The 21,381-nt window shown below is 42.2% G+C and overlaps 2 protein-coding genes across 2 annotated transcripts; one reads left to right on the top strand and one right to left on the bottom strand.

Annotated features, from left to right (window-relative positions):
- The first annotated feature begins 2,813 nt into the window (after positions 1–2,813).
- Positions 2,814–7,409, top strand: LOC146623912 (V-set and immunoglobulin domain-containing protein 1-like). The gene is made up of 7 exons (XM_085363511.1): positions 2,814–2,856; positions 2,951–3,114; positions 3,840–4,047; positions 6,568–6,723; positions 6,854–6,970; positions 7,078–7,222; positions 7,313–7,409. The coding sequence occupies exons 1-7, from the start codon at positions 2,814–2,816 to the stop codon at positions 7,407–7,409; spliced, it is 930 nt and encodes a 309-aa protein (XP_085219637.1).
- Positions 7,410–8,842: 1,433 nt separating this feature from the next.
- On the bottom strand, positions 8,843–20,972 carry tmlhe (trimethyllysine hydroxylase, epsilon). Its single transcript, XM_085363510.1, has 7 exons — positions 20,586–20,972; positions 20,291–20,467; positions 10,188–10,467; positions 9,949–10,068; positions 9,624–9,860; positions 9,376–9,514; positions 8,843–9,230 (listed from the first exon to the last, which is right to left on the bottom strand). The coding sequence occupies exons 1-7, from the start codon at positions 20,704–20,706 to the stop codon at positions 9,099–9,101; spliced, it is 1,206 nt and encodes a 401-aa protein (XP_085219636.1). The 5' UTR covers positions 20,707–20,972; the 3' UTR covers positions 8,843–9,098.
- Between the last annotated feature and the right edge of the window lie 409 nt (positions 20,973–21,381).

Genomic DNA, 21,381 nt, shown 5'->3' with positions numbered 1-21,381 from the left:
AAAAACAGGAACTTTCATCTAATTGTTTATCCATTACTTTGGAGCAGAATGAAACACTGTGGGGGAAAAGTTGTAAATCTTCATGAAAGATTGAGAGACATTTAAGTGCAGAACATTCACAGATGTCTTCTTCTGCACTGGGTACACTTTTATTTTCAGAGGTGCACCTTTACAATTACACTCATATACTTTTAATTGATTTGTGTTCTAAGCAGCACTTGTCATAACTTACTACAATGGTTTGAAAGTGCTGTGGTACTTTTCCACCATGAGGGGTTCAAATACTTCCCCCAGCACTGTGCATTACTACAACAACCAGTCGGATTGTTCAGATAGGTCCGTCAAAAAAAAGCAGAAGAAAATACCACTCAATGTGTACTCACTCTTTCTGAGCTCGGAGTTTTACGCCCCCTCGCAGTCTGCCGACAGGGAAGCACTGTTTGCAGTGGGTGGATGAGTAAGTCTGTGTGGAGGTATTACACAGAAACCTGCCGGAGGTTTGAGGAGGACACAGCTACAGGTCCAAGCAGCCTCGTGAGATGACGCTCGCGGCTTGGTGGATGCTACAGGGTGCATGCATCATCAGCTCTCCCCTCGGATTCAAACTAACTGCAGAGCCATTAATGTGACTGGAATAGAAAGAAGAGTCAGTATAGTGTGGCTGAAGGGCGAAACAGTCAGAAAATGGCAACAATCTAATCTTCCCATTTTATTATCCATGATGGCTAAGTTGCGGTCTTGCTTGCTCGGTACAGGTGCAAGCATTTATGTTCCCCAGAGCATTTATGACAATGACTCTGATGATCCCTTTCTCCTCTAAGGCTACCACTAAAACAAGTGGTCAGGATTTTGTGAAGCATTCTTTAACAGGTTCCCAACATATTTTAACAGTAGATTTTTTTGGATTTCTTCTGAAGTGCTTCAATAGCTAATGGGTAATTTTAGTTTTTTTGTTTTTAGTACAAGTATTCAAGCGTCAAGTGGATGAATCAGGTGATGAATCAAATCTTTATGCTAAAATATTAGTGCTAAGCATTCAGTGATCATTTATAGCATCATGGGGTAAACTCTTAGACTTAAGAGGCTGTAACTGGCCCCTAATGGCTGTGCATGTGAATGTAGTATTATTTTTATTTTATTTTATTTTAATATATTATTTTCCCCATGACCCTGTAAAACTGTATAATTTTTTGCAGTAATAGTGTAAAAAAATGACTTCTTTGAATCAAAATAAACATAGCCAGCCATAAATGAAACAGGCCATTGTTTTGCTGAACGTGGACGATCCGTCACCTTCGATAAAATTTAGCTAAAACAGGAAGCACAAATTTGAATGTTTTATCAAGTTCTGCCAGATGTCCTATTACAATGTCAGCTTCTGTCACTCTAATCTCTAAAAACAGATCTCTGCGCATGAATATGTAACACCTGTGGATTTTCTAGTACACAAAGTGTTCTCATTTACATCTGTAATTCAAGTGCTATTGTTAAATCAAGCCTGAGTGGGCTTTGGTTGCACGGAGGTCAAAGAGTCTGCGTGGAGAGCTGGAGAAGGACCGAATTTGCCAGAAATGTGATCTAAAATCTGCCCTCAAATAACAAGGGATCTGCTTATTGTGTTTCTATAATCCTGATCTCAACTTATGTGGGAATAAGCATTTCCCAAATGTAACTAACTGAATACATTATTAATGGTTCTACTCATTCATTAGTGGTTTTCCCACTTGACTTGTCATGGAATCAGAACGCTCTCAGACTCTGATTAGCTGGTCGTGAGTCATGCTGATGCATTTATTTAAAGACTGGCCCCTTGTTGTTTCACTCTGCAGTTCTGCCCAAACACACAGCTGCCAACACTTTCTTTTTCTTTTTTTAAATTTTCAGACAAAGCCTACAGACAGTGATATTGTGTCATTTGCCAGCCTATCACATAAACGTCTTCTGGATAATGAGCTCTACACGCCTTCCTCCGCTTCCCACATCATGCCGCTGCCTCCCTCCCTCACCCCTCCAGTCACCCCTAATCAACATTTTTCACATTGTTAATCACTTATGTCAGCTTCTGGTAATTATAGACAATTAATCATGTATGATTCACTGTCTCTCCCTGTCAGCATTGTGCTGCACGCTGTGTGAGCGAAAACGACAAAGGTGAAACTGCCTTTATTAAGTAGGCAGCAGCACCGGGGAGTGGACTCCCCAGTGATAAGCGGCATGTTGCAGCGCTTTGGCTTACACTTCCTCGAGGCAAGCGATAAAGGCCAGGTGGAGATTAAATTACATTAATTCCTTTGCCAGAAGCCCTGACCCAGAATGACTTACAAGACAAGGAGGATGAGCTGTGGTGAAACTACTGCCAAAGTACTGAAAAATGAATTAACCATCATTGTCAAAACACCTGCCATGTACAGTCAACATTTCAAAACACACACACACACACAGAGCAGACTGCACTCAGTCCATTTGTTTCCTTTAAGGTCACGTTGTATCTGCCCAAAGCATGACCAGATTAGGGGTTTTCTTTGCCATCATTTCTCATTTTAATCCACCCTGATTTAAACTTTTTGAGCCCGAATGCCCAAATCTATAATTTATGAAAAACAGTTCTCTACACACCCAGTGTACACACCTTGTCTGGCAAACATGGAAATGCAAACATGCGCATTATCAGCAGTTCTGTTACCATGAATTCCCCGACCTTGCCTGTGATACTGTAATGCATTTACCCCTTCCTCTTCTAGACCTGCTTGCACGGCGAGTATAAAGCTCAGTTCTTAGGACATTCTGTGAGAATCCCCACAGCTTTTGTAAAGATGTGCTCTGTGCAGCTCTTGTTGGTGCTTTTAAGCATTGCAGGTAAGCACATTTCTGTCTTACATTATCATTTGTTTTTTTGTAGCAAGTTTACATTTTATTGGAAACCTACTTGAGCTCTGATATTGTTTTACAGGATGTGTCGAACTCATCACAGTGACGACCACGCAGAAATACGTCAATGTGACAATTGGTGGTAGTGTCCTGCTCGACTGTACGTTTGCCACTACAGTGGCGACAACTGCCGACCTAACAATCCAGTGGGAGTTTCTCTCAAAATCCGCCATGACTGCACAGCAGGTAGATGCAGTCTATTGTTCGGATTACAGCCATGTGCCAACTAATTTGTAGTTTTATGGACCAGGATGATGAAATGTCTTTCAATTTAGTAGCTAAAAATAGGGTGTGCAAGTTGAAGTTCAGGCCAATAAACTCATGCGACTACACACGGTGATCACTTCTGAAAGACATGAGTAATTTTGTGTTTCTTCCAAGTTCTCCAGAGCAGATAAGAATCGCTTTCTCAGAACATAGCATCATCTTCGAGATGCTTCAAAATGCTTCGAAGGAATTGATTCTCATCAGAGCAGCAAACATTTAGTTTTTTCCTGTATTTTAAATATTTTAAAAACATATGTCTACGCACAGCTACACATACAGGTTTGCGCCTTTTCCTGCTGTGCCACGTTTTCTTACCAGCTAGCAGACACACCCAGTCTGGATCGCGAAGCCTGTGACTGAGATCGACAAATATCTTTCAGGCAGTGCTCATTTAACCTACAGCCACAGACTCACAAATGTGCTGCTTCATGCAATGTCAAAAAGTGCTTTTAAAGACATCTACTACATGCTGATGTGAAAAAAAAAAAAAACGTCGGTCCTGTAAATATCATATTAACTGGAGAACTAAAGGTTTCATCTCTCCAATTATTTGGATCACTCATGCAAACTAGCTCGAGGACAGTGAGTTTGTGCAGCGATAGCCAACAGATGATCGGATCTGACTTCTTGCCATTTGCTTTCAGATCTTTTACTATCAATCAGGAAAGGTTGTTATTCCCAAGTCTTACGAAGGCAGGATTCAAACTCCAGCTGCTCCAGGGGCCACCATGAATGCCTCCATAACTATAAGAAACATGCAACCATCGGACTCTGGGCTCTACACGTGTGAAGTTCACAATTTGCCCGACGTTGATGGACAGTCTCAAGCAAATATCATCGTGAATGTCCTCGGTGAGTTTTGCCCACTTTTGAAATAGATTTTTGGTGTTTGGTATATTATTGTGTTTTTATGTTATTACATTTTCAAACCCTGTTTGATCCTATTTGATCATTTTTTAAAGACAAAACATGAACCCTAACACACTTAGGCCACACAAAAGCACGGGTAAAAGTGAACAAAAGGAATGAGTCATGGAAAGGAACCTACACACATTCTCACAGTCCAGGAATCAGAAAGGTTGCGAGGGTAAACAGTGGGTGTGTAGGAGATTTCATGCTACCTGATTACACCCATTAGAATGCTGCTGCTTCAGCCATTATTCTCCTCCTCTAAGTAAGCGTGTGTGACTCCCTGAAAAGGGAGTGCCAGTGTTTTTATCGAAACTGCGATTTCAGTAAGAATGTTTCAGCTATCTTTCCTCACCTGAGATTTCTGTATCAATTATCAATGTTGTAACATTAACAAACCTATTAAAGTAGTGGCCCTGAACAGTGTAAATAGGGAATTACATTCATCTCAAATCCCCTCATTCACCGAGTTACCAGGACAACCTTGCAGGCCTCAGTAGTTTCCATGGTTACTTCAGCAGTCTCCTCATTGTCAGTGTTGGAAATTAGAAAAAGGACTGTGACTGCATCCTCGTACTGCATACAGAATATATATGAGTGTCTGCTGCATGCATGTGCTACCTAAATACTGTACAGCCTTTATGGAAAAAAATGACTGGGGAGTGGGGCACTTTCTTTATACTGACTGTGAGGCACAATATGAATATGTATGAACACACTCATGCTGATTAACATGGGCTCAAGGCTGATTTGCATCACTTATTTTCACATAGAACGACTAACACTGGACAGCTTTGCCATAAATTACAAATACATATGTATAGAAACTTTGTTTGTTTTCCTGATGTCTTTTTTGTGAAAGTTAAAACGCATGTGGTATCAAACATGATTTTGGCGTACAGTTTGTTTCCAACTGTCTTACTGAACGATCTAATAATCAGCGGGCAGCAATGAAACACAGATTGCCTCTTCAGTAGCTGCTGAGCTCACGATGAGGCCACTCCTAACGTATCCTGAATCACGATGACTAATGGCTAGCCACGTGACGTTTTGTTTGATTAAAAGGATTTGCTATTTTAACGAACAAATCTGTTAACCATCTTTGATAAACAATCTACAATACACAATGAATTGTTTCACCTGAAAACTCCAAGGAAAGACTAAAAAACACGCTGGTGTATGAATGAAAATAAAAAGGGCACCAGAATTTGCCTTCATCCCTTCATTTTCCATTATCTACTTCCTATGGTCTACAAAATGCATCTAAATTGCCAGTGCAGTGTCAACAGTTCACACAGATAGGGCAGAGAGGAGAGAGGACCCTCATACTTGCGATCTGCTCTGGCTGGTGATTTATTCCCTCAAGATTAAAATCTGCCAATCAGGTGTTGGAGAGACACTCAGCAGTGGAAGCCAATAATTGATGGCACCTACAGGGAGAAACCAGCATAAACAGGAAAGAAGAAAATACACACTGATAAACACACACAGAGCTGCGGACTGGAATATAGCGGTAATCAATACGGTGTAGACCATCTGTTCTAAAGCAGCGACTGAAAGAGCATCTAGAGGCACTTGACCATTGCTGCTTTATCCCACTTCATACTGCAACAAATTTCAGAAAAGAAAGTACATTTTTTTTTATCTGACATATCTACTAGTTGTTTCCAGTCCTCAGTATCTAACTCAGTCTAAGAGGATTATAAAACAATGTGGTGTTAAAGAATAAAATCAGCACTTTCAATGTGTTTTGCTTGCAGTCCCATCAGATGCTCATAAGCTGTCACAAGTGTGATTTCCCCTCTAAAGTTACCCTGTGGTTTCACTGAAATAACATCAAAGCTTGCGGTGGTAAAACTATACAAAAGTAATAAAAAGAGAAGAGAAAGAAAAAGAAAAAAATAGTAAATTATTCATATTTCATCAAATAATAACAACAGTCGCCTCAAGGTGTCATATATTATAAGGCAAAATCCTACAGTAATACAGAAAAAACCCCAACAATCAGATGACCCCTATAAGCAAACACTTGGCAAAAGCTGTTTTGACCAGTTTGTGGGTGGGGGTGAGGGGAAGGAGACAGGACAAAAGACAAGCTGTAGAGGAGAGTCAGAGGTTAATACTAACTAATTATTAAATGCAGAGTGGTCTATAAACACATAGAGAGGGAAAACGAGGAGTGAAGAAGCATCATGGGAAGCCCCCAGTAGCAGTGTTGCAACTAAAGGAAGGTTTGGGGTCACCTGATCAAGACCTAACTATAAGCTTTATCAAAAAGGAAGGTTTCAAGGCTATGATGATGACTGGATTTCCTTGCCAAGCCTCAAAGGGAAGCTGATCTCTTTATTCAGGAGCTGCTGTTTAAATGGCTTGAAAAATGTCAGTGTTTTCTCCAGGCTGAATGTGTGCTTTGTAATAATGTCAAGTAGCCAATAAAGCCTTAACTTCCCTGTGGTCCGCCAGAGAAACCATCTGCTCCTTACTGCGCCGTCCATGGCAATGTTGAATCGGGTCACCTGGTCACTCTGACCTGCCACAGTGAGCAGGGAAACCCAACACCGACCTACAACTGGGCCAAACTGGATCAGACCAAGACAAGGAGGCCTGTGCTGGGAAGAAGTGAGTCCAGCATCTATATACACACACGTGTATGTGTGTGTGTATATATATATATATATATATATATATATATGCGCGCATTAGCACATTTACCATCTCATGAATCTGAGTGAACTTTGTTTTTTCTCAGCAACCACAACTGGAATACTGGAAATCAAAAACATCTCCCAGTTTGAGTTTGGGGAGTACCAGTGCATTGCTACAAATGTTGTGGGCTTTGCAACATGCACCATTGAGCTGAGTCCTGGTTTGTCCTCACATTTATTTTTTGGGGAGCTTTAATATGTGTGTTTGTGTGTGTTTGTGTGTGTAATAATCCCCCCTCACAGGTATAAAATGTTTGTGTTTGTATAGAAGTGGCAGATGGGGTTATCGCAGGCGCGGTTATCGGAGCGCTGCTCGGGTGCGTGCTGATCGGCCTGGTTGCGTGGTTCATCGCTCACACAGTCAAGAAACACAAATACAACGCTGTTAAAATGGCAGAGGCCAACGAGATGAAGTGAGATTACAGATTTTTGATACACTTCTTCCATCGATTTGGTCATTTAGAGTTCAAGGGTGTAACGGCTACTGTTTGTTTGTCCACTAGGGGGAGCTCTCCTCCAGCCCAGGAGCCCTATGAGAGCATTCCCAATGCAAACACGGCTGACAACGTTCAGGATGAGGAAGAAGGCCCTCAAGCCTAAATGCCACTTTAAACAGCTACAGCATTGCATTAGCATCACTATTATGTATACCAGTCCTTGATATGGAGAGAATTCAGATGTAATGAGAACAATGGAGCTAATCTTCATGTTTGAATTTGCTTTTTCTGTGCTTACTCAAATTCTGTCAGTTTTACAGCTTTTTTTTTTCCCCAATTTCAGTTAAGTAATGAATGTTTTAAATTTCAATCTTTTTTCTTACATTGTGTGAAAAAAATAAACTGTATGAACATGATTCTAAAAGATTTTTTACATAAAAGAACATCAAATAAATCACATTGATGATGTCATGCCTATACCAAGGGACATTAAATCAGAGCCCAGTTTTGAATGTACTGTATTCCATAGGCTTTGTGAATAATTCAGTATTGTTTGATTGCACTCGAATCCTATTGTGGAGATCAGGGAAATATTTTACTGCTACTATTCATAAGCATCATCATTACCATTACATTAATTATCATTTCATCAAAGCATTTATTCAATAGATTACACATGTTCTTAGTTAAGGTTATTACACCTACCACAGAGAGCATCTGTCTGGTAAAAGGTTAGAAGCGCCAACGGGCGGGGTGAGGCTGATTGCGTTGGAGGTCGAGACATACACACACACACAAACAGTAGTTAGACTCGTGTTTAGGTAAGAGTTCAAATAATAGTTTGCAAAAGCTTGTGACTGCAAAATTGTGTTTGCCTACGGGACAGTTTGTTCCAGGAGATAAGCGAGAGCTAGAAGATTAATAGGAAGCACCTGGCCTCGAGACGGAGAAGATGTCCTTTTAAATGTGTCAAAAGTCGTCCACAGAACATTTGTGGTTTTGAAACTTATGCATGTATTGTATCTGCTTTGACGCATGAGGGGGCGTCATAAATAATACCCTGATGTTATAAAACAACTGCTTGTGTATTATTGGGCGGAGATCGATGCTGTCTGCGTGCAGTGTTCATCTCCCCACGCGTGTGTTCATTAAAATCATTGTTTGACCGACTCTCCTGGACCAATTGTTGTTTTTGTGCTCACCCTCAATATTTGAACTCGTAACACTATGAATGATCAATATGCTAAGTTCCTAACACTGAGGTCGCACCACTTTAATGTGCACAACCAGCTCAGTCTGTGATTTTGTTTTGTCTTTTTTTCTGATTTTTATCATAACCTGTGTTTTAAATGTTTTTTAAATAACCTTTTTTTTCAGTAGTAACAGAAGTAATAAATGTAAAAAAGTTACACCATCAATTTGTTTTGTATCACATGCAAACTTCACAGATCATGATTAAATAAAACATTTCTGAATCACCAGAGTGCCTCAAGATTTGTCACATGAGTGTCAGAGGCTGTGTTTACTGAGTATTGTGAGAGTGTCGAGGATATGCTGTGTGATAAAAACAGGATCAGCACATGGAAGTAGAAGTAACACTGAACGCACAACACATCACGACACAGTTTAATAACTGGAAGCCATTTGAGGATTAAGACATTTCATTGTTTCAAGTCAAATTCGGGACACATTCACACTCTAACTTCACATAAACTGCTTAAAAAAAATCTAATGTTAATTAAAAAATACAGAAGAGCAAAATAAAACATGCTCCAGCAGTATCGGTGCAGTGTTAATTAAACCTGTATTGTGGGCAGAGTGATAAGGCAGTCAAGTGAAGAAAACTTCACGTTCAGGCCTGGAGCCCGAAGCAGCGGGCAGCACTGAGGACGTCATCTCTGGTCAGATAGCATCCACAGAGTTGCCTCGAGCCAGTGAAAGACTCCCTCCCGTGTAAGACTCGCCAGTTGTCTATGAAAACAACCTTACGGGGAAAAGACAGGGCAAAACACTCAGATTATAAAGCAACACTGACATTTAAGTTGTCCTGTGACTTGACTACGAATTCATTTTAGTTGGAACTCGGAGAAGCATTTATGTTTTGACTTTGTGGCCTGCACATATCTTACTTTTCCCGGAGTTAGCTTCACCCATAGCTCGTTCTCTGGCCTCCTCAGCTCTGTGGTCAGCTCTCGATGCGCTGCGTACCAGCGCTGAACCACATCATGGGGGATTGTGTTTAGCACAGATCGATCGTAGTTGTTGTATCTGTCAATACGTAAATACATCAGTTGCGCTAATTAAATGGACAACCACTAAACAAGTGAACACAACATCAGAAAAATAAAAACTACACTAAATTTCAGCATCAACATACCGTATAAGATACATTTCATTGTTCCAAGGATACACGTTGAGCAGGGGGCCGATGCCTGTGATGTGGTTTTGGTGCCTGTCGGTATTTTCGATGTAATCGTGCTTGACGGGCACCTGAGCAAGCAGCTCAAAGCTTTCAGGTGAGCTCTGACGTAATTTTTCTGCAGCGTAGAACCCATCAACAAGCAGCGTCCTTCCCCCGGTTCCCTCATGCTTGAGACAGTGGAAAACCTGGATTCTGCCATAACGAACAGAAGCATCAAATATCCAAACATAATCATGAGAAGTCAACGTTACACCAACAACCCCATCTCTGCTGCACCTACCCACACGGTTCCTGAAAGTAGGAGGTGTCAGTGTGACGGTCCAGGGCCAACTGGCTGTAGGCAGTATCTCCCCTGGAAAAATCTGAAGTGAAGCACCACATTCTGCCATAGGTAGTCTCCCTTTGTGAGAAACAGATGAAATTGAGGATAATCAACAGACAGCTGGTTGAACGACGCCACTGGATACGAAGCGTTAACGTAAAGATGAGAATGTGATCTGTAGGCCAACAGAAGCATACCTGATTAGACTGACCCTCTGGGTTACTGCCTCTGTGGCTTCCACTGTGGTTGGGACATCGTCTATAAACGCGATCCCGTACAGAAGATAATTTTGAAGAAATTTCTTTAGCTCGTCATCACAGCTCATGAACGTGTCCCATTTGGATGAGGTTATGTTTGCATTTTTATAGATGTCTGAATTCCAAAGGATGCGCGGTTGTTCTGTACTCTGGTACTTTCTCTCAAAGCTGTTCTCAGCAAGCCAACTGAGACTGTACCTGGACATGTGACCACCAGGCCCTGGAACATAGACATGCAAAATAAGGTTAAGCTGACTTTGACAGATTTCTACTTTAAGGTTATATTGGATGATTCTACTTCCTGTAATAAACATTTCAGATAATGATGTAATCCTATGTGCAAGTACAGTATCCCCTATGAGCAGTGTTGGGTGTAACGCATTACTGTAATTAAATTACTTTTCCACTGAAAAAGTAGAGTAACTGATTACTGTTCATTTTTAGGTATTTTAATTACAGTTACTTACAATGTACTTGCGATACATTGTAAAATAATTAAACTCGCTGAATATCATTATTTAATTTCAATAATTTATCTTCTAAAGGTAAAAGTAAATTCTGCCGCTTTAACATCGCTGTAGTGCAGCTGCGCGTCATCTTGCGCCAGTTTGCTGCGTAGTCGTATTCTAAAGCGGAAGATGTCGGACTCGGCTGAAGCGAGTGGCTGTTTTATGAAATGGACATATTCCCGTCTCTTCACTTTTCTGAAACAAGCAGACAAGAACATTACAGTAATATGTAAAAACTATCGGCCGCTGTTAATAGCATGAGTAGCCTACTGAAGCACCTGACACGAGAGCATAGACGAACCTTTTAAGATATTTTCAGCCGAGAATGTAGCTGTGTAATGCTCAAATATCTACTTAATTTATCAAAATATCACATATTTGCAAAAGTGCTTCCACGTTTTCGGAGAGCTCTGTTATCCACCAGCGGAATAGCTGACCGGGAGGCCAAGGCTTGATAAGAGTCCGCGAGCACAGCTAACTCCTGGCGTATTGTTTTTTTTGAAAGACTACACTGAAGAGTGTCAAGAAAGGAGATTACATGCAAGCAGGGAAGATGTGCAGCATCTGTCACATGTAGTACTCGAACCCTTGCCACCAGAACTCATGGCAGCTGTGCTGCCCACTGCGCCTAACCAGTTCTGGCCTCAAAACAAAGATATGATGGAAAAAAGCTTAAGAAGCTGGAATTTGTGCTGAAAAGTAGTGAAAAACTGAAAATTTTGCTAAAAAGAGGTGAAAAAGCTGAAATTTGTGTGGAAAGGAGTTTAAACAGTTGAAGTGTTAACTTTCTGTAGTATTCATTCCACCTCATTTCATTTCTGTATTTTATGTATATAAGTTTAGATTAGTTATTTATAGTTGGTTTACACAGCTTTGTGTATGTATGTGTATGCATGTGTAATGTATATATAGACACGCGTGTGTGTGTGTGTGTGTGTGTGTGTGATTTACATTGCTGTGCTTGAGAGCCACCATCTACCGGAACCAAATTCCTTGTATGTGTCTGCACATATACTTGGTCAATACACACGATTCTGATTCTGAAGAAAATGTTGCCATAAGCGGGATTCGAACCCTGCCCTCCTGGTCTGAGAACGGCTGCTCATCTCACTGAGCTAAAACATGGCTCAGCCCAGCAAGCAAAACTGGTGATCACACTGATAATGTGGTCTCTGACAGTAAAATGGGCCAAAAAAATGGCATAAAAAGCTGAATATCTCAAAAAGTATAAAAGTTATTATCACCAAAAGATATAGCAGTCGAAAGCAGAAATAGCAGAACAGTTTAAAGTTCGAACGGTGAAAACCGAGGGAGTAGTTAAGCGGCAAAGAAACGGAGCAACTAGAATAATAAAGGATAAAGAATAAAGAGAAACAGGATCTCAATAGTGTGAATGCCTGTGAGGCAAACATTTACTCAACCAAGTCAGTGAATCGGGTAAAGATTCACAGCAATGACAACAATAATATCTTGAGCTGACGCTTTTCCAGGTTTGCTCAACAAATGCTGGCACCATGAACATGCGGACTGATCCGAGAGGGAGGAGGACGGTAGTGACGGGGCATTTTCAAAACACATCTTTCATCCTTCCGCACTGAGAAGCAAAACTTCCATCTTACTTAGTTTTTCTAAGTTAAGACAACTCAAATAAATTGAGTTTATCAGAGTTTTTTGCATAAAAAGTATTTAAATCGAGCTCTAATAACAAATTGATAAAAACTGAGTTCAGCCTATTTAATATTTTTAATTAAACACAATATTACATTTTACAGTGCAGTTGGAATGTTGGTGGTTCAATCCTTGGCTCCTCCAGTCAAATGCTGCTAGCCAAGATAGTGAATCCCGAGTTGCTCCCAATGCATTAATCAGAGTGTAAGTGTTAGATAGAACGCATTATTAAATAAATTATCGGCTGAATTAGACATTTTTAAAACAGTTTGAGTGAATGGTTGTCTGTCTCCATGACTGTATCCAAGGTGTACCCTGCCTCTTGTGCCCTGTGACAGCTAGGCAGTATACATACAGGATTGCAGGACATTAAGAGGCCTGTAAAATCCTCCGTCTGTACGTACATATGTAGCAAATGAGTTGCAGGGACTCTTATTACATACAATTTTCTCTATAAAGACTCTACATGAGAATGTGTGTAGTCATAGAAGAAGTTTTCTGGATTCTGTTTGTAGTCCTTGCTCGCTAGGCTAATTAAGCTTGTGTGGACTTTGGCAGAATACAGGAAAACAGCCCATGTACGGTGCAAAACAGGAAGCCATTGAGCCAAACAGCCATTTAAGCACCAATTTCTATTGTCCGTCCATGATTTTGCTTTGTATTTTCTTTTTCATTTTATCTTAAATGGATCTGTATTCTAGCTGTACTGTGAACAATAACAACAAACAGGAAGTCTTGGCGAGTAACTGCTGGAAGCCTCGAAATATTGACTGTTGCCACCAGAGTGCAAGCAAGCGTACAATAGCAGAGGGGTTCTCAAGATTACCTGACTCGGATCTGAATGCAAAATTTATAGCAGGCGGTCCATGTGCTGCTGTGATTTAGCATTTGCTAACCTAACTCTGAAAGCCCCCCTGTTCACAAACAGAATACATGCTCAGAAACTGAGCTGACCTTGAATATGTTCCACTAACAGGGAGAGGCATGCATGCAAGAATGCCTGCATCAGCAGCTGTCATGGGGTTGCCACACCCACATATGTCACTGTATGTAAGACACCGTGTCACTCTTGTGCCTGCATAAAACCATAGTGAGAGTATTTTTCAGCAGCTGCACAGTCTGTTTTTTTTTTTTTTTAAATGAATGGTAGAGTATAATCCAGAGAGATTCCCACAGAGAAAAGGGATCTCGGCTCTACAACACTCTGACGGGACTGCTATGTTCTTAAAAGGTTAAAGGAAGATGGAGTTTCCCGGTCTGTACACTGACTCCTGTACTAAAGAGTGAATAATTCCAGCTTGTGTCTGAGTCCCATGGGTCAGAGATTAACATTTTTTCAAACTAGAGCAGAGGGAGTGAATAGTTTCCACTGGTCCACACCTGGCATCTGCAGGACCATTTAATCTTCGGATTTCCCAAAGCAAGGGCAACTAAATCCCACCTGACTTTTTCCACTTAGCAGACAGAATAAGTAATGACTCCAGCTAGCCAGTGCTTTGTGCTAGTTAAGCTAGCTCGCCCTGCTGGGGCTCTCTCTGGGGAACAGCACTGTGAGCTGAGCAATGGCTTGTGTCTACAGTAGCTGGGCGATTATGTGGAAGATGAGGTGTTAGAGAGCATGGAAAGGGTTTCTTCAGTGGTGGGCAGGAAGAGAAACCCACGATCCTCCCCCTGAGTTCTGGAAACGAACACCATTTTCGCCAGATACAAGTTTAATGAAAGACTCCAAGGTGAAGGGGAGTCATTTGAACACTTTGTGACCGAGTTAAAGTTACTCGTCAAGCAGTGTGGCTACGTTAACAGTGATGAAATGGTCCGAGACAGGATTGTCTTTGCAACCAGTTTACCACAAGTCAGAGAAAAGCTGCTGAGCCAAGGGTCAGATTTGACTCTAGAAAAAGCCATAGACATTGCACGCTCCTATGAGATCGCACGAGAGCAATTGAAAGCCATGGTTGACCCACACACGAGCCTGCAGGGAGCAGCGCCCGCGCATGCAGTATCCGCTAAGCGCCAGAGTACGCAGCAAAAAGATAGGAGGGCACCTCATTATAATAAGATGGGAAAAGTGTGTGGAAGATGTGCACGAGCACACAGCCAGAAGGAGGAGTGTCCTGCAAAAGGGAAGAGGTGCAAAAAGTGCAATAAAATGAACCACTTTGCCAAAGCATGCCGTTCACAAGCACCACACCAACCCAACCCAGTGTACTCTATTAACCCTGACACTCCAAGCGATGAAGCGGAGCTATTCATAGATTCCATAACAAAGTGCAACGAAGGGGAGGCCGATGAACAGGCTTACGCCGACGTAGAAGTAGGCTCACTGCATCACACCGTGAGTTTTAAGCTTGACACAGGAGCCACTGCTAACGTCATCCCTGCCCAATTGTTTAAGAAGTGTTTTAAGCAGGTTAGCTTGGCACCGCCCACACGCACACTATCTGGCTATGGAGGAGAAAAACTCAACATCAAGGGCACATGCCAGTTGAAGTGCAGGTGGAAAGGCATTCACAAGATGCTGACATTTGACATAGTAGACACTGCAGCACCCCCCATCCTAGGGTTGAGAGCATGCCTGGATCTAAACCTAGTCAAGCTGGTCATGTCAGTACAGATCACAAATGTCATGGAGGAGTTTGCCGATGTGTTCGAGGGCATAGGGAAATTCCCAGGAGAATGCGACTTACACATTGACCCAGACGCCATGCCCGTTGTGTGCCCCCCCCGGAGGATCCCTTTCACACTGCGGGAACGACTGAAACGGGAGTTGGATGACATGGAGAAAAACGGCATAATCATCAAAGTAAAAGAACCCACAGAATGGGTAAACGGACTGGTGGTCGCAGAGAAGCGTACTGGGAAGCTCAGAGTATGCCTCGATCCTCGCGAATTAAACAAAGCCATCAAAAGACCTCATTACCCGCTTCCAACATTGGATGACATCACACCAAAGCTGGCAGGAGCACAGTACTTCAGTGTCATGGATGCTCGCTCAGGCTATTGGGCCATCCAACTAACCACCAAGTCATCACTCCTCACCACCTTCAACACGACCTTTGGCAGGTACCGTTTTCTGCGCCTTCCTTTTGGGATAATATCAGCACAGGACATTTTCCAAAGGAAAATCGATGAGACGTATGAAGGGCTCAATGGAGTGGCAGCCATCGTGGATGACATCCTCGTGTTTGGCAGGACAAAGGAGGAACACGACGAGAACCTCCGTGCCATGCTTGAGCGCACACGGGAGCGAGGAGTACGTCTCAATCCAGAGAAATGTGTCATAGGCGCCACAGAAGTGAGCTACTTTGGACACAAACTCACCCGGGAGGGCATCCAGCCAGACCCAAAGAAACTGCAGGCCATAAAGGACATGCCACCTCCTGAGAATAAGAATGAGCTTGAGACAATCCTTGGAATGGCGAACTACCTGTCCAGATTCGCACCACGACTATCAGAGGTGAACGCACCGCTGCGTCAGCTGCTCAAACAAGACTCAGAGTTCATCTGGGATCAGACCCACGACAGAGTCTTCCAGCAAATGAAAGATCTCATAACCAGAGAACCAGGCCCCATACTGGCATACTACGACACGACCAAGGAGCTACGGCTACAGGTAGATGCATCAACGTATGGTTTGGGAGCTGTGTTAATGCAGGACGGACATCCAATAGCATATGCTTCAAAGACACTGACCCTAACAGAAGTCAACTATGCACAGATCGAAAAAGAGCTCTTTGCAGTGCTGTTTGGATGCAAGCGTTTCCACACGTACATATACGGCAGGAGAGTCATCGTAGAGTCGGACCACAAGCCGTTGGAGCACATACTGAAGAAACCAATCTCTGTAGCCCCTGCTCGTCTGCAGCGCATGCTGTTACAGCTGCAGAGATACGACATAGAGATCGTGCACCGGCCCGGAAAAGACATACCTGTGGCCGACACACTGTCCAGGAAACCATTGCCCGACCAAGACAGCACGCTGAGTGAAGGCATGGAGGACCAGATCCACTCGGTGATGAACAGCCTCCCAGTAAGTGACAAAAAACTCTCAGAGATACAGGCTGCAACAGGATGCGACCCGCAGCTCACCCTGCTGAAGCAAACTGTGCAGGATGGCTGGCCTGAGGACAGAAAAAAATGCCCCAAAACCCTTTTGGACTTCTGGACTTTCAGAGATGAAATTTCACACTCCCATGGCATCATCTTCAAAGGTGACAAAATTATAGTGCCAACAGCCCTAAGAAACAACATGCTGGAGAGAATCCACACTGGGCACATGGGGATTGAGAGGAGTAAGCAGAGAGCAAGGGACGCCCTCTTCTGGCCAGGCATGGGCAAGGACATAGCTGCCACGGTGGAAAACTGTTCCATATGTCAGGAGAGGCGCGCGGCGAATCCCAAAGAAACTCTCATCCCACACCAGATCCCTGAGAGGCCATGGCAGGCAGTGGCCTCAGATCTCTTCACATGGCGTGGACGGGACTACTTGGTAGTTGTGGACTACTACAGCCGCTACTTTGAGGTCGAAAGGCTATTCTCTACCACTGCAGGGTCCGTCATCAAAAAGCTCAAGGCCATATTCGCCAGACATGGTATACCAGAGACGCTTATCTCAGATAACGGCCCACAATACAGCTCTCGAGAGTTCAAGGATTTTGCAGTCACATGGGACTTTGTCCACACGACCTCAAGTCCTTTGTACCCGCAAAGCAACGGCCTTGCCGAAAGAACAGTCAAGACGGCCAAATCAGTTCTGGATAAAGCTCATGCTCAGGGAGTAGATCCCTACCTGTCCCTATTGGAGCAAAGGAACACGCCAGTCGACAGCTTCAGGTCACCCGCGCAGCTCCTCATGAGTCGACGTCTACGCTCAGTGCTTCCTGTTACCGGATGCCACCTGGTACCTCGCATCATAAGCCCGACGGTTGTGCAAAAAACACGGATGGAAAGACAAGAGCATCAGAGGCGTTACTACAATCGCAGCGCCACACCACTACCGAGGCTGCAGCAGGGGGACCACATTCGCTTTCAGCACGAGTCCGGAGCCTGGAAACCGGCTGTCATCATCCGACCTGCAGAGACTGCCCGCTCTTTCGTGATCCGCACTGGCGAGGGACAGACTATACGGCGTAACCGACGGCACCTGAGAGGCACCAAGGCGTCACCGGCACCTTCAGCACCAGCATCCGATCTGGTCACCCAGCCAGATAGTGCAGCTCAGCAACAAGCAGAGCCCCTGTCGCCATCTAGAGACACTAAAACACCAACCATGGACACTAGCCCTGCACTGACCACCAGATCAGGACGAGTGGTCAAACCGAGGGTTATTCTTGACCTGTGATTGTAAAGGGTGTAGGCGGATCGCTGCCCTAAAAAAAAAAAAAAAAAAAAAAAAAAAAAAAAAAAAAAAATGGAAACATGTCAAATGTCCATGTACTAATGAGTGCATATCCCGCATTGCATTGTTGGTGTTAGTTTTATGCCCCAGTAATTTTACACATGGCAGTGTTGAAAAACTGTTCCTTATCCTCAGGTTCGGGATGTTCTATTTTGAAATGTATACCAGCTGTGTCACTGGTGGGCATCTAAAAAAAAAAGGGAGATGTTGTATTGCTGATAATGTTTGCACTCCGTGCTTACTGTCCCTTGTGGTCCACCGTAGTGGCAACGGGGAGTGGTTGTTTTCACCAAAGTGGGTGTGTTTTATGTTGAAATGGACGAGCGGCAATAAAGATAATGGTGGCTCACGAAGCAGATTATGAACACGTTATTCATAAGTTTGAGACAGAATATTACAACAGTGACTGCTGATAAAGGCTGCTATCTAAAGCCAGCTTAGGCAACATTCCCTGTACGTGTAAATCAATTTTATGGTATATAACTAAAACTGTCTATGTTTTTCTCCTTTGGATAATTACACCCTAAGCCTTACTGTACCTGCACATGAAGTAAATCTTTACACAAATACAATGTGCCAGGGGGCAAAGACCACTACAGTATATTTGGCTGTGCAGAGAACTTCAGACGAGCCGGTCCTGGGCAGTTGTTATAGCTTTGCTTTTTCTAATTAGATTTTTTTTTTTATTTCAATTTGAATTTTTGTTTTAAATTCAGTTTAGTTTCAATAAGTTTCCAGAGATGGATTCTCTTGTTTTAGTTTAGTGTTTACTGCATGGAAAGTTTTGCCAGCCTTGTACACATCTAGTCTCATTAAACATGTCTATCAGCTCCCCCATCAGACAAGCTGTAATACAATTTTTACCAAACTAACACTAAAACGAAGAACGATTCTTCTATATTTTTATTGTAGTTTACTTAATTGTTTCATTTAATTTTTGATTTTTCAATATTTTTTTATGTTTTAGTTAACTAAAATGTTTTTTTTGTATGTCGAATTGAGGGAAGGTTGAAGCTAACATCTATGTTTACTCCTATTGTGAATAATCTTGACTTTCAACCGGGGATGTTTGATATAGGATTTAAGGAATGGAAGAACAAAGGAATTCAGAGACTGAGGGACTTATTCTCCGATAATGTAGTTATGCCATTTGACCAAATGGTTGAGAAATATTCTCTCCCCAAGCATGACTTTTTCCGTTACTTACAGATAAGGCATTATATTTTGCATAGTACTAACTTTAGTGAGAGTCATGAAGTCTCTCCTGTTGAAAAATTATTATTTTTAACAGACAAAGAGGTACCTGTGAAGATATTTTATAAGGCTTTATATTCTGTACTCTCAGGGACGTCACAGAGGCTTAAAGGCAAATGGGAAAAGGAATTAGGTATAGTAATTGATGATGAGGAGTGGGAAGATGTCTGGAGTTACGCCAAATCAATATCAGTTTGTAATCGTACCAAAGCAATACAGTTAAAAATTATACATAGAATGCACATATCTATGTTTCGCAGACATCAATATAATCCTACCCTTTCACCCATGTGCCTTAAATGTAAGACAGTAATTGGTACCCTAACTCACAGCTTCTGGTCATGTTTGAAATTGCAAGAATATTGGTCTAATGTGCTATTTGAAATGGAGAAGATTTTCGGTTGTGAATTGGAGATGGACCCTCTGTCTCTCATACTGGGCCTCCCCAGCCGGCGATTAATATCCAAGAATAATAGGAGATTGTACTGTGTTCTCACCTATGCGGCAAGGAAGAATATACTACTCCAATGGATTTATGAAAAAGTACCAACTATTAAAGGTTGGAAAAGAGTAGTGTTGGATTTAGTGCCACTGGAATATCTTACATGTATATTGCATTCAAAAACAGATCAATTCTTTAAGGTGTGGGAACCATACTTGAACTATGTGGAACCTGATGTTTCTAATATTATGTTACAAGGATTCTCTTGAGTGTTTAAACTGTAATGGAACTGAGCTGGGGGTTTTTTTGTTTTTGTTTTTTTGTGTGTTTAGTTATCAGTTTGTTTGTTTTATGTTTGTTTGTTTATTTTTTGGTTTTGAATTGTACACTGTATTATGTTATGTAATTATGTACTATTTGTGAAAATAAAAAATAAATAAATAAAAACTAAAAAAACTAAAATGTTTTTACACGTTTAGCTTCAGTTTTAGTTGAGTTTCAATAACCTTGCTCCTGCGTTTAGCATGTGCCATTTTAATGCAATTTAACTAAAGAAAATGTGTTATTTCCAAACTATTTTGTTTTACAGAAATGGCCACATTGAATGAAGATTCCATTTAGAAAACAGATGATGGCCATCCTTCAAAAAATAATACTAAGTTGCACTTCAACAATGTGTCTTAGTTCTTCACACAATTTAAAGTCAATTTTCATCATGTTCTCTCCCACCCGCCTGTGCAACCCACTGTTGCACTTATAGTGCCCCACTTACAGGTGATAACAAGGTGGTCTTCTTCCACTCGTGTGCTTTCGGGACGTATAGTCAGATCTATGCTCCCAGTGTCCAGGTTCCTCTGGTTAGTTTTGGAGTTGTACGAAGCAGCAGAGAGGCAGTGATCTCGCAGCCACACATAGTTAAAATGCATCTGCGTCCCTCCATAGTGCAGTTCTGGTGATTTCAGAAATATGTGTTCAGGGGGTTAACAGCGAAATTTGTGATAACATAAAAACAAACAAACAAAACCAGGCATGCGCAAACCGGGTTAAAAGGTTACAGCTAAACCCACCAAGACACTGCTCGTGTGTGCGGAAAGTAGCACAAGCCCTCCGTGGCAAAGCCGTGCTCCTGCTGACACCACGCAGAAGCTGAGCCTGTCTCAGCACACTCCTGTGCAATCTGCAAAACATTTCAGGTGCAAACACACACAGAGATGCACTAAAAAACTGAACTGAACCCCAAAATTTAAAATGGTTTTCCGTTAAGCCTCCCAGCAGTAATCCGACCAACTAAAACCACAGCGGCGTGCTTTGTGCATGCTGGTGTGTGTTTCTCCCTTCAGCCCTTCACTTGCACACAAGAGAGTCTTAAAACTTGTAAAAATTTCTTGGCATGGCGTAAAAGTCCAAATTAATTATTAAGCGACTCCTGCAGAGTTGCTGCACTCCTCCATCAGTTGGCTCTCTTCTAAAAAAAAAAAAAAAAGTTGGCTCTCTTCTTCTTTGAGCTTTTCTCTTTTGTAACCATCAGTGAAGTTGCATTACTGCCATCTTCTGGATTTCAACCACATCAGAGAACCCGGATCTGCTTCCCCGCCGTCTTTACACACTTTAATTTGAATTAAACACACGAAGTTCTTTTTACTTATCATAACCCACAGTCCCCTGGCGGCTGGGATAGGATTCAGGACCCCGGTGGCCCTGAACTGAATAAGCGGAAAAGATTGGATGGATGGGCATCTGTGTTAAATGGCAGAGCTTTTGATGGCACAGTTTACCACCTTTAATAAATGCGCCGTTTAAAGATTACTTTCCAGCTCGGCGATAGGAAGCCTTTTTATGAACCTGATGGATATCTGCAGGAGA

The sequence above is a fragment of the Diplotaxodon limnothrissa genome, linkage group LG10, assembly GCF_057381915.1.
Source record: "Diplotaxodon limnothrissa isolate DT_005_m linkage group LG10, D_limnothrissa_male_GT1.1, whole genome shotgun sequence".
NCBI lineage: Eukaryota > Metazoa > Chordata > Actinopteri > Cichliformes > Cichlidae > Diplotaxodon > Diplotaxodon limnothrissa.
This window is presented reverse-complemented; position numbering and strand designations above follow the sequence as displayed.

Excerpts from the sequence above, each read along its gene's own strand:
- LOC146623912 (XM_085363511.1), top strand. The coding sequence starts at position 2,814 with ATGTGCTCTGTGCAGCTCTTGTTGGTGCTTTTAAGCATTGCAG. Across the intron at positions 2,857-2,950 it reads GGTGCTTTTAAGCATTGCAG|GATGTGTCGAACTCATCACA; the intron begins GTAAGCACATTT and ends ATTGTTTTACAG. Across the intron at positions 6,971-7,077 it reads CACCATTGAGCTGAGTCCTG|AAGTGGCAGATGGGGTTATC; the intron begins GTTTGTCCTCAC and ends GTGTTTGTATAG.
- tmlhe (XM_085363510.1), bottom strand. The coding sequence starts at position 20,706 with ATGTTTTGCAGATTGCACAGGAGTGTGCTGAGACAGGCTCAGCTTCTG. Across the intron at positions 10,468-20,290 it reads AGACCACCTTGTTATCACCT|GGCCTGGTGGTCACATGTCC; the intron begins GTAAGTGGGGCA and ends TCTATGTTCCAG. Across the intron at positions 10,069-10,187 it reads CAGAGGGTCAGTCTAATCAG|GGAGACTACCTATGGCAGAA; the intron begins GTATGCTTCTGT and ends TTTCTCACAAAG.